At 39.1% G+C, this 13,686-nt stretch overlaps 1 protein-coding gene across 2 annotated transcripts in view; it reads left to right on the top strand.

The window, feature by feature from the left end:
• nkain4 (sodium/potassium transporting ATPase interacting 4) overlaps nt 1-13,675 on the top strand; it is a 58,618-nt gene extending 44,943 nt beyond the window's left edge. Inside the window, exons 6-7 of one of the 2 annotated variants that reach the window (XM_008413926.2) lie at nt 9,470-9,554; nt 10,540-13,675. In XM_008413926.2, the coding sequence (XP_008412148.1) occupies nt 9,470-9,554; nt 10,540-10,549 (95 nt within the window). In that variant the 3' untranslated portion in view covers nt 10,550-13,675. The remainder of the gene's footprint in view (nt 1-9,469; nt 9,555-10,539) is intronic. The other variant, XM_008413927.2, reaches the window with a different exon arrangement.
• The last annotated feature ends 11 nt before the right edge of the window (nt 13,676-13,686 follow it).

Below are 13,686 nucleotides of genomic sequence, written 5' to 3'. Positions count from 1 at the left end.
TGGGACCATTCATATTTAACAAAATTTACACTTTTTTTTTCTAAGGGTATGGAGCAACAATAAATAGGGAGGACATGATTAACTTGGAGCAGGAAGCAGGCCATCGTGTCATCTAAAGTTTTCCAGTGAAGTCTGAAAAATTCCTCCATGGCGTCATAATTAGTCAGCTAAACCTACTTAGTCGACTAAAATTACTTCAAACTGATAAATTGTTCCCAGAACTAAATCACATTTTTGATCAAAACACTATCTAAAACTAAATTTAAAAGGTGCTGTCAGAACTGACACTAATGTAGCGGTTCTCAACGTGGGCGGTACCGCCTCCCAGGGGGTGTTCAGAGGACAGCAGGAAATTTGTCAGAGAATTTTTCAGACTGGCAGAAATTTTTCCAAAAGGGGGGCACTGGGATTCCTTCCTGGTCGAAGGTAAACTTTACACCTTAAATGCACAACAATACCAGTTTAGACTTTGAGCAACTTGCTAAAACTGCATTGTGTAACATTAAATCATGCTTGGCTGCAACGGTATCGATGGCAGCTCTCCTTCTATTCAGTGTTTGTAGCTTCTTGGCRCAGATCCGCTCCTGCTACTGGTAGCTTCACAGCATCAGTTCAGCGTTACACCGGCTGATGACGTTGCTGTGATTCACTTTGTCTGGTATTTTTGTACATATGTTTCGGCAGTTCTGTGATCATGTTAAGCAGCAACTTATATTAAAAATTGTTTTATTTCCATTTGAAAGCTGCCCGCTTCCATGGAAGGACAACAGAAAATCACTCTTATAAACATGTACTAAAATCACGATACCCTCACTTTGTATCCCTCTGAAAAATGAASCCATTTAAAKAAAGAAATCCCTCCACGGTTGATACCACGATAGAGAGAGTTCATTTTATAGCGTTAACACTGGTGCTGTAAGTGGTCCGGTATGAAACGGGTGTGATAGAACCCGTTTCTATCACAGCACTTTTCAATAATTAGAATACCAAAATTCTTTGCATTGTTTTAAAAGGTTTATGTCAGTCTGCCTTTTCCCCATCGATACGCTTCCCGACCGCCCTGCACCTTAGGGGGTTAAAAAAAAAAAAAAAAACGCCGCGCACATTATGCAAAACTCTGAAACAGGAGAAGCGGGATATAAAACAAAGCAACGAACTAGATGTGAATTATGGCATAAAAACAGAGAATCTGACGCTGAACAGTGAACAATCAATACATGATGTGAAACACATGATGATTAGGCGGCGCAGCAGGTGATGAGTGAAGATTACTGGTGGYCAATAAACGATAAAATAAATCTAGCAACAGGAAARAAACTAAAGTGGACATARCAATAAACCAAGAGAGGATAAWACTAATCAAAGGAAACTAAATGGAAATGAATGAGGAACAAAATGCAAGAATAAACTAAGAAACTAAACTAAATACAGAGGAATCAACTTGTATGGCAAGACCTTTCGAGCCAAACTTAATACAGAGGACTGTATGGCAAGAATAAATAGACACCATTTCCAGATATAAGGTAAAGAAGAGTTATGATTAATGTAATTACAGTACTATCCATGTTTTAATGTTGCAGAGCTCAGTCGTTTTGCAAATAGATCAAAGTTTAAACTGGCATGTTGTTCATCTTTTATCTGGTCATTTTGTGCAAGATTTAACAACTAGAAAATGGTACAGAAAAAGAATATTTTTTCCACTCTGATTGGCTGCTGTTAGGCCTACAAATTTTAACTTGAATGTTCATTGCATTTTTYKTAGACACCTRTGAAAATAATTTCTATTCACATGGCTTTTTTGTTCTCTGGGAAGTTATTTTTGATGATAAATACAGAAACAAGCATAAAAATCAAAACATTTACAATAGTGATAGTAATATTAATAATAAAATAATAGTCAGTGCAAAGTAGCCTACAAATTCTTTGGTGGGGGGTGGTGAGGGACCTGGATAAAGGCTAGGGGGGCACTGGCCAGAAAAAGGTTGAGAAACACTGCACCAATGGGAAGATGAATGAAGATGATGTTAGAGATTGCTCAACTTCTGTTGAGGTGTAACTTCAACCAGGACATTATCCTAAACACAAAACCAGAACTTCAGTGGAATGTTTTATATATAGATTCTTTCAGGTATTGGAATGGCTCAGTTAAAATCCAGACTCAAATTGAGAATCGGTGGCAAGACTGAAAAATTGACATTCACAGACGTCAGTCCAGGCTGATTGAGCTTGAGCTGTTTAGTGAAGAAGAGTAGGCAAAAAAATTCAGTCTCAGCCACAGAATTTCAGCCATAAAATTAGTAAAAAGTGTTTTTCTTTTTTTTTATTTTATTTTGGGGGGAAAAAAATCTAAATTATTTTGTCCTTCAAATTCACAATTCTGTACTATTTACGTTTTTGTGTAACATAAAATCCCAATAAAAATACCAGAGTTCATGGTTGTAATGTGACAAACAGAAAAACTTTACAAGGTATGAATAACATTTTGATTTTGCAAATGAACTGTACTTCTCCGAAGTAACGTGTTTATGTGCTGAAACAGAAAATTCTTGTAATATGAAGAACCCTGATGTGGTTTTAGTGCGTGTCATGCAGACCAGTGTTACAAGCTGTTCAGCGGTGGTCACATTCCAGAAACCCACAGGCTGTGAGTGGTTAGTATCACCACCCAGCTGCCCCACCCCTCAACTCTGGGAAGTACCATTTAATCACCAGTCACCCCTAAATAATCTTCCCACAGCAACACAGCTTTAGTTGACAGAGAGAGAGAAAAAAACTTTCAGTACAAAAACTTCTCCTTGTCTCTTTTTTCTTCTTTGTAATTCATACATTTTGTTGAGCGCTGTTTACTTGGGTTTGTTGAAAATCATATCCGCTCTCAAAAACGGGAAGAAAAGTAACAAGGAAGTGAAACAACAGCTCAGAGTTAAGAAAAAAAAAAGAAAAAACAGGGAGTTGTTTTTATTGGTTTTAATTATCCTGCAGTTGTTCTCTGATCTAGGCTTTGTCAAAGTGAAAGGCTGCAGCATTGCTTCCCGGCTCTTTGTTATTGTAATCAGCTTGTGTGTGCACAGCAATATTTGCTCATGCAGACACAGGTGCACAGCACACACAGCACAAAGACCAGCTCGTGCACTTTTCTGCTCTCTTTTTCTCGTCGTATTTGATGTGCACATTAAAGCAAATCTCCTCACTGAGCTCACTGACTGCCTCGGCATCTCTCCTCCTCTGTGCGCCGCTCCCTCGTTTGTGTCAGTTCCAATTCCTGAGTGCTTCACAGGTAGATGCAATATCCTCACGTCTAAATCTAATTCTGGTTTGTTTAAGGAGCCCGTCTCTCTCAGCCTGTTTTTCAATCTCAGTCTTCCGATCCTTAATGAGGTGCGCTCGTACAAACTTGCTGGTCTCTGGTCACTTGTTATGTCAGCCTTATTAAGCACCTCGCCAGTCGATAAATCCCACAGCTGATTGCACCCAATTGAGGCGGAGGAAGGTAGAAAGAATCCCCTGGAAAACGGAAAATAAATGGGAGGATGAAAGGAGGAGTGCATGAGAGGAGCTGAGGGAGGTGTTTAGCAGGAACGAGAAGAAGGAGATGAGGCAACATTCAGCAAAAAAAAAAAAAAGAGAGAAAAAGAAAACAAGATGAGCTTTTCACGAAGAGGGAGATAAAACAGGAATTCTTCTCACGCTGTACAGTCTCCAGGGAGAAGACAGAGTTATATGTGAGTGCTCAGACTTTGGTAAAAAGATTGCAATGAAACACTCGATGCAATAACAAGCATCATATTCTATCAGCTGAGGGCTTAACCAGACTTTCAGACTTTATTAATAATAATAAGGGTGTGAGTGTGTTTGCAATGTCTCAAACTCTCTCTACCCCCATGACTTAGAGAGAGGCTGCATGTCTGCACTCACTCATCCCGATGTTCTGCTTGTATCCCTGTATGTTTAGCTGACTTTGACTGGTTGGCTGATTTGTTGAGCATTTCTATGTATGAATTTGTTCTCCAGTTATCAGCGGCAAGCAGGCACACCGGCAGAGTGAGTAGTGGGTAAAATCCTCTTTGCAAAGTAGGTCATGGAGTTAGCTGCCTAGTGCTGGGATAAGCTCACTTCATCTCGTCTTCTAATTACGATGCCGCCCTTCATGCTGAGTCACATCAGCAGCAGACCATGTATGTATGTATGTATGTATGTATGTATGTATGTATGTATGGATGGATGGATGGATGGATGGATGGATGGATGGATGGATGGATGGATGTATGTATGTATGTATGTATGTATGTATGTATGTATGTATGTATGTATGTATGNTATGTATGTATGTATGTATGTATGTATGTATGTATGTATGTATGTATGTATGTATGTATGTATGTATGTATGTATGTATGTATGGATGGATGGATGGATGGATGGATGGATGGATGGATGGATGGATGGATGGATGGCTTTGCAGTTTTTTTAAGCTAAGTCAGGATGAAAAAGGTCAAATTTTGAAGATTTTTGCACTATAATATTCAAAATGTTTAGAGCACACGCAATTAAAATTCTCATTGTTTTTCTTAATCAGCAATAACAAAAGAGGAAAAATGCATGTTTTATTTTGTATTAATTTGACAAGTTGATTCACAACGAAGCTAGTATGTGTTTTTAAGGAACCCTGATTCTTACAACTTCCACTCCAATCAGTTTTATATGTCGCCATTTCTCCCAGATGCAAAGATATAATTTAAATACCTGTTCTTTACACAAAAACACACTTTCCAAGTTTAAGAAACTCACAATGTTGAAAAAAAACACAATGGGTTCTTTCTGCCAGAATTTTAATTCAAATTTGACACCCACACTTGCACAACATCCACTTTATTAAGTGCATTGTTCAAATCCTCCTTAACAAATATAGGTAGTCAATAAATCAAGTGGTAGCAATTCAGTTCATTCGTGCATGACGGCATCGTGAAGACAACTTAATTCACGTCAAGTGTCAGAAAAGGGATGAGTTTTAAATTGCTTTAAACTTGGGATAGTTGATCAGCAGTTTCTAAAACTGCTGATCTTCTGGGATCTTAACATCCATCTCATGAGTTAGTTTACAGATAAGGGTCTGAAAAAGATATCAAAGTCTGAATCTGATGGGGCTAAAGCAATGGAAAACCACACTCTCACTGTTCACTGCTGTCATCTAAGAACTGGAAACTAGGACAGCATATCGGAGTAAACATAAAAACATGGAAGACTCCTGCCTTGAACAGTTCATGTCGGTGGTGACGGTGTGCAGGTGTGGAAGATATTTTCAAAGGGGAACACTTCGGGCCTCTTAGATCATTTCAGACCTGTTTCCCAAGTAGCACAATGAACTCAGTGTACTTTAATGACCTCCATAGTCACCTAATCTCAATCTAGTAGAGCACATTTTGAATAAATATCAGATTTACATCAGGAATGCGCAGCCGACAAATCTTTAGCAACTGGCTGGCATTTACTTTGATTACTGAATAGATAAAGTTAGAGCTACTTTACTGATGATGATAGAAGTGCACAGGGGGGGTGGGTGGAGGGGTAACCACCTAACCAGGCTGCACCACAGCAGACAACCGCATGTGTCTTCAAGGGAGATTTCTGCCTGAAATAGCTTAACTCTTTCCTAAAGGCTCTCAGTTGACAGGAATTGTCCACCTCCGAACGGAGCACAAGGACAGCACATTGAGCTCTTAGTAAAACAAACCATTGACTTTATTTCCTAATTGTCATCAAACTGGTTTCAAAATATGAAGAAGCACGCTCATCTAAATGCGCATGTATTATTGCTCAACAACAGCCTTAAATGCAGCAACATGAAACATTTTGCAAATGGAAAAACGGTGATGCACAAATGAGCCTGTGAAAAGCAGTAAATCCTCATTAGAGGGAAACTAGACACTAGAAGGCAGCCATACTGAAATAGTTGAAGCTGCTGAAGAGCTGGCAGTTTTATTTAAAAACTAAGTGAGACCAGTTGTTTGCCGACCACTTAAAATAAATGCCGGCTTCTCCTGCATCTGCTAAGGTAGAGAATACAGAGAATGGCTGCTTCCAGATTTGCTGGCTAGCCATTTCTGCAGATGCACAAAGAAACAGAGGTGCTGCTGCAAGTAAAATATATTGTAAATAAAAACAAGAAGCAGCAGCTGGTGTGGAACAGAAATACAAATAACTCTCACAGAAGACAGTTTTATTGCTGAAGAGTTATAAAATGTCTGGGTGTCGGTAGGCAGCATCATGGAGATTCATTTCAAGTTTGGGGATGAATTTATGCAAATAGAGTGAGAAATGTAGTGTGGATCAGCAGTCTCTGTAATGCCGAGTGCAGCCTCGTCCATCAAGCAGTCGTGCAAGGAGGGCATCTGATAAATGTTGAAGCAGACCCAATCATACACACACACACACACACACTCGCACACACACACACACACACACACACACAAAAAGATACTTTGTTCAACCTCAGATAAAACACAGGTCCACCAAAAATACCAAACATTCAAGCCATCATTCATGAAAGTATCTTTTCGAAGTTAATTATCATTGATAATTAACTTCGAACAAACTCATCACATCAAGTCTCGCGCAAATATAACAAAACTGCTAAGCTGGTCGTTACAGTAAATTTACAGCAGCAATGGTTGTGTAGTGCTGTGGGTGGACAGTGACAGATGGAGAGCCAGTGTAACAGACAGGCTTTGAAGTACCGACCTCATCCGTCTGCTCTTTATCTGACTGTCTGTTTTAGTCTCTGCTGTCCCTTACATGTTTTTCTTGATCTTCCCCACACTTTGCCTTTTTTCCCCACCAACCCCACTTTTACCCTCCTGCTCTTTTTTTCTACATTTCTCTTTGAATTCAGCACAAATCACCAAACATTTTACACACTTGTCAGGAGATTGCGGAAGTTTTCATTTGAACTAAAACGTTTCCGTCTTGCATTACATCCTGAACTGCATTTCTGACCCACATACCTGTCAATTCTTGCATATGCCTGATCAAGTAAAAAATCTGCCAGGAAGAGACCGCCTTAGCCATTTATCCTGTCAAAAAACAAAAAAAACAACAACAACGACACCAAAAAAAAACACATCTGCCTGTCATTTGTAAATACTAGTCCCCTTATTTCATGTTGACATTTTTGGCAATAGGGTTAACACTCCTAGAACTCAGAATAACAAAAGTGTTTCAATAAGGATTAAGATCCCTTTCCACAGATTTCTTCATTCTGAACATTGCGTAAAATGAATACAAGTCTCACGTTTAAAGGATAAACAGATCTGTTTCATATCCATACTTTTCATATCCAACTGGGGATGTGAGACAGGACAGAGACACAAGAAAACAGAAGACAGGGTTCAAGACAGAACTAGCAGGCAAACAATATGGTCCATAGAGAGTGAATGTTATTCTAAGCTGATAGTGCCTTTATTTATTTCAAAACTTTTCAGGTTTGTTGTGCTTCTTCATGGTGATCCAATGGAGCAGAATAAACAATGAACAAAAGTTGTTTTTTTTTTTCAAAACAGTGGATTTTGACAACATACTGTTCTATGCAGGAGGGGCGACGATGTTCCTGTTAATTGTGTTTGAACAAAATATTCAGAAAAAAAGTTGTCTTGCTTCTTCATGGCTACAACTGTTTGATTTAAGCAGTGTGAAGTTCAGTTACTAGTGTTTCAGGGACATTCTGTTCAGCACAGCAACAGGCTGGCAGCTGTCTGAGAAACGGTAGAATGTCGCCGACAAGCACTCACCTGTATTCATTCTCGGATTGGTCCTGATGACCTGCATGAGCACGGTGTACAGTTTTCAGATTGAGCCTCATAGGGATCATTTTGTGCAACGTTTTCTCAGAACCAAAGGAAAACCCAACTGAAAAGAAGGAAAAACATATATTTCATATTTCTTAAAAACATAAATATTGTTTTCTTCTTCTGCTTGTGAGCTGATGATGATTTTCTTTAAGCTATCTTTTGAATGGATATGCACAGTCGCAAAAATTCGGGATGCATGCAATGTTCGCAAAAGAATCCTGGTGGAAAGAGAAAGCTTACAAATAGTATGATCTATTTCACACAGGCTTTGTGGTGAAACAAATAGTAAAACAGATTGACAGACGTGATTTAGACTTAGATTGTTGGGGGGAAAAAAAATATGATTAGCACCAGATCCCAAGTATCCCATGTTCATATTTAAGGCATTCTATAATTCTCTCTGAGCTACAGTCTTTGTCTGACTGATGAATATTTTAACCTGACCATGAAGTCCCCTGAGGTGTTATTGTGTCTAAAAATGGCAAATATAATTATCAGTTAACTATATTGCACAGCATAGCTTATCATAATGGGGGGTAGATCCCCACCCACTTATAATGAGAAAGCTATTTGTGTAGAAATACCCGGGGAGACGTGCGCTTGTGGCAGGTGTGTGTCTGTATCTGGTTTGCAGATGAAATGGTAAATGCCCTGGGAAGCAGGGCAGGGTCACAGGAAAAGCGTAGGCCAGCGTAACCCCAACTGGCCCCCTGGCTCCCACCCTGACCGTCTATCAGTGTCCAGCTGACCACCTCGGTCTCCAGTTACCAGGATAGGGCCGAGTCCCAGTAGGTTTCCCCATGTGCGTTTTTCCTTGGCGGCTGTTCATTTGTGGAATGTAACAGATCTTTCTATTTCTCCTCTTTTATTAGAGCACTATTTGTTTGTTGTCTTTCTGAACTGAATCAAATTCAGCCTCAGTTTCTCCCCCTGCAGTTCACACACGACTCACAGTTCCTGGACATGCTGTCCTCTTTTACACGCACTCCCTTAACTTAATCTTCTCAGCCCCTGTCAGTCAGACCGACAGGCGTGACGCACCCCTGCCTCCGCTTTCTTTCCTCTGCCATTGTAACCGGTCTCGAGGGTTTTTTTTCTTCCACCATCTCAGGACTGTTTCTTCTCACTGGTGAAAGGGTTCACAGCACTTTGCAACAAGCGTGCTCTTCTGTTCCTTGCATTACATGGCAATCGCCAGTTGATCTACAATCTGAACTCTTTAAAGGGAGGATAAGCAAAAAAAGGCTATTTATTTGGTGGCTGAAGGCTGCTTCTGTTTCTACGCGATAAAAAGGCTGAGGCTATTTTAACAGCTGGCAAGCTATCACCTGTTCCTAAGCTTTCCCCTTTGGCTGCAGGCAGATGCACAGATTTAAAAAAAGTTTCAGCAAGACATTTTTTTTTTTTAACTTGGTCAAAGATAAAATAACTAGGAAGCTTTTCTCTTTAAAATGACATCAATGCATAAATTTTCTTTTACATTTTATTCCATGTTCATATAGTGACTTATCTTTTTTTTGTGACGTTTTGTTACTTTAATGTGCTTTTGTTTTGTTTTCTGTCGTTTTGTGTTGTTCTGTTTTTTATTTGCTCCATAAATCATATGTTTGATCTTTCATTTTCAGTTGATTTTATTGGTGGATTTGATCCATTCCCACTCTACCATGTCAATGAAAAATCATCCCATCTCCTGTTAAAGCCCATGCAGCTGTAAGTATGTCACCCAAAAGACATTGCATCTACATCTGCAGTGTCTACAACTTAACTGTTCACATCAATAATACTATGTTCTTCAAAGTATAAAAAAAAAAAAAAGCGTTTTACCGGTCCATGTCAATAAATTGGAATATCACTGAAATGTTAATTCAGTAGAGAGCATATAGATGAACAGGCAGATCGTCTCTATGCTGCATTGTTGCAATAACTGATGCAATAAGAGCCCAGAGCTGGTATTCAGTGTATATATACTGTACATGCTTCTCGGCACAATATGTTCTGCAATGTTTTTTGTTTTTTTTCTGATGAAACAACTTATTGTCTTTATTAGCTGTCAACCATAATCATCTAAATTAACAGAAATGCATCTATTGAAATGTATAACTCTGTTAGTTATACATTTTAGTTTCAAAGTCTGAACTGAAGTTCCAAAAATGAATAGTGTCTTAATGGCACTCCAAATTATTAAAATGCCTTGTTTTTCAAAACTTAAATAATACCTGAATGTATTAATTAACCACAGTCTGAAACATGCTACGTTCTGTTGTAGTATTTTATACAAAGCCTTACTATGGTACAGCTGTGACTTGATTAAGTGTGTGTGTCCATGTCACAAGCAGCTAAGAGAAGCACATTAACCAAATACATATTTCTGTCCAAAAATTGGATTAATGAATTAAATGTTGCAAAGAAGTTCATGACAATAAGCCACAGAACTCATGTAATAATTCTCAGCCAACATGAAATGAATATTTAATGGGCTTCCTGACAGTTTAATCAACTTCGTCTCTAATGGGAGGGAGGACGTTTTCCTCTCTCCAATCCACAGGGAGTTATGTTCTGAATGAATTCATCCAGGGCTGGTTTTGCGTGTGCACACATGTGCACATATGCGTGTGTGCGCGTGTGTGTGTGTAAGTAGGAAACCCAAGAAGTGCTAATCCTCTTTTCCCTCTTTCCATGTTTCCTGCTTTTCCAGGTCTACGTAAATAGGAAAGGCATCCACCGAGGGAGGTGATACAGCAAATTCCCATGGAGCCAAAATGGCTGATTTCACACACACACACACACGCATGCACACGCAAACTCACACACACATCCCACAGCTTCTCATAGCACCAGACGTCTCCTTCTGGGTTTCAGTTCTTAACATGTAATTTACTTGTGTGTGGCCCTGAAAAGTCAGTTTCACAATAACAGTCCATTGTTACAGGATTTGGGAATTACCATTGTTGGTATTTGTGTTTATATAAAAGTATCATTTATTTTCTTTCTGTCAGCTTTCACTATGAGCTAACTCTACTGTATAGAACATATTTCAGCAGATGAAAACAACAGGTAGGATGATGGAGCAACCAGCATTCCCAGTCAATAGCTGTGTGTCATAGAGGATGGTGATTTAGCATATTACTGCTGGTTTGGCTGAGATCTTGACCGTTGGGCTGAATTATGGCAGAGTTTGCAGAATGAGCCATTGTGCTGCTGCCTGTTTACTTTAGGATCTGTATGCATAAATACAGAAGCAAAGCAGGAAGAGCCAAGGGAGCGGAGAAGTGAAGGCTCGGGGAGACAACAAAAGCACCAGTACAACAGGCACATCTGCCAAAAATAGAAAATGTAAATAAGGAAATTCAAAGTTTCAAAGGACTGGAAAAGAGTGTTCTCCTCGCAAAGAGGCGCTCAAACACAATAAACGGCATGCGAGTGTTACTTTTATATCTGAAGCATTTTATTACAACAGCTTTTCTGAGTCAGTATTTCTGAAGTGCCAGGTGTTGTGTTTGCCAAAGACCTGAAAGCTGTTGTTCTGACTTCAACTTTTCTCCCCAAACAGCAGACAGGTCTGGGAAGGGCGATCATTACAAACAGCAAAAGTTGCAAGGCGTATTTTTTGACTTGGCGCAAACAACGGAGATTGTCATACCTTTTCATATCGCAAACAATGGAGCTTGAACTGTTTGGATATGGATGTTATGTGTGGATGAATTAAATCTCCACCTAAATAGATCTGGGGGGCTTCATTCCCTGTCAGTTCAACACTTATATTCTGTCTGTACACGGTGAAAGCCTGAGCTGTGACCAGTTGTAGCATTTATCAAAGTTTGCACCGTATGTAATTACAACTGACTGAAGCTGGTTGAAGCTAGGACTCGTGTCTCCACCCGTTTTGGCTTTTATTCTGAATCAACTTCTTTTTAACTTTTTACTAACAAAGCTGAGCACACAAGATTAGCATTACTCACTTCAGCACTTTTTAGAACGCATCCATCAGTTTACCCACCACTCTTGTATTGTCAGAGCTTCCGTTGCCTTAATGTTATGTGAATCACTACTGCCCTCTGGTGTTCAAACGGATCATGTGCATAGTGAGAAGCTTTCATATCTCCTCCAGAAATGGCATGTTTCTGTTTGGAGAACAGAAAATAGTCAATTGTACGAGGCAGAAGAGTTAAAAAGTGTGTTTTCTCAGTCAACATACATTCCATTCCACATGACTCAGGTTGGATACCAACTGAATTTAAACTTCAGCTTCTCATTTGTTTAGCTTTGGTGTGCTTTTACAAAGAATTACAGTGCCTTGCAAAGTATTATTACCCCTTAAACCTTTTCATGTTATTGCAACCTTAAAATGTAATGGATTTTATTGCTGCTTAATGTGATAGACCAACACAAATTGGTGCATGAGTCTGGAAATGCTTACATATAAAAATCTGTAAAGTATGTTTAACAGCTGGGTCCAGTCTCCCTGAATAAGTACAACCACCTGTTGCAAACACAGCTTTAAGTCTTGGGGTCTGCACATCTAAAGCCCAGGAGTATCAAGTTTTAAGAGTTACCACATATTCTCAATTGGATTTAGGTCTGGATTTTCTCTTGATCACTGTCAAATATGGATATATTTGGATTAAAAACATTTTATTGTTACTGGATGTTGAAGTCTAAAGTTTTTTGCAGCCTCTGGTAGTTTTTCTTCCAGGATGTCACTGCATTTAGCTTCATCCATTTACCTATTAAACTCTGATCAGCTTCCGTGGCCCTGCTGAAATACAGCATCTCCACAGTATAATGTTCCTACCATCATGCTTCATAGTAGAGATGTTCTATTCAGGGGAATCGGGGCAGAGAAAGTTTTCCACCACATCTAGTGTGGCATTTAGGCCAAAGCACCCTCTTCCATGCGTTTGCTGTCTCCACTACACGTAGCAAACTTCAGCACTCTTTCATAAAGGCCAGATTTGTGGTGTGGGTGACTAGTTAGAATAATTTTCTGTGTTGACAGATTATCCCACACTTATGTGAGCCACAGTTTTTCTGTACTTTCTCAGGCCCTCTTGACTGTTTCTCTCATTAGGGCTTTTTTTCTGATGATGTAGCTACATTTTGAAAGGCTTGCCATTGTCCTTGTGACTAACTTTGTGCTGTTCTTTTGCATAAGGTTACAACCTCCATCTGTGGTTTTGACTTGAAAAAGTTCAAGGAGTCTGAATGTTTTTGCAAAGCACTGTATGAACAAAAAAAAGTCTTGACTGCTATTCATTTTTACAATTTTCCTGTACTGCCAGCAGCAGCTTATGTCGAGCATTAGATTTCTCTGTGATATTAAGAGTTCTTCACTGCCAGACAAACAGAATGTATTGCTAGGATCCTGAAAAAAACATCTATACACTTCTGTTTGTTGACTTTGCAATAGTTCAAATCTCATTCCTGTAATTTAAACTGCACTTATTGATCGCTCAGTGGATTAGGAAAACAAAGGGTCTAATATTGTAACATTATCAGTCTTAATTGTAACATTATCAGTCTTAGTAGGAAAAAAAAAAAACTTCTAAGATGTCAAAACTAGTCTTCCTCTGGGTGCAATACAGACTTTTCCCAAAGTCCTGGTTGTAGTTATGGTTCTGCTTGTGCTGGTCCAAACTGAAAATGTGTCCATTTCTTTGTAAATATTTCTTTTTTCCTTTGTGTTAAAAGGTGGTAAATTATGTTCTTCTATTTTCTGTCTTGTGTTGCTCCAACCTCATGTGACCTGACTGTGTAACGCTGTTTATCCAGAACTGTGCTTTGTGTTCATGTAAATATGGTGTTTGTTAATAAAAAAAAACATGCTCTTTTAACAGTCTTGGGA

Source organism: Poecilia reticulata, linkage group LG7 (genome assembly GCF_000633615.1).
Source record: "Poecilia reticulata strain Guanapo linkage group LG7, Guppy_female_1.0+MT, whole genome shotgun sequence".
Classification (NCBI taxonomy): Eukaryota; Metazoa; Chordata; class Actinopteri; order Cyprinodontiformes; family Poeciliidae; genus Poecilia; species Poecilia reticulata.
The sequence above is the reverse complement of the archived record's forward strand: the minus strand, read 5'-3'. Positions and strand labels throughout refer to the sequence as shown.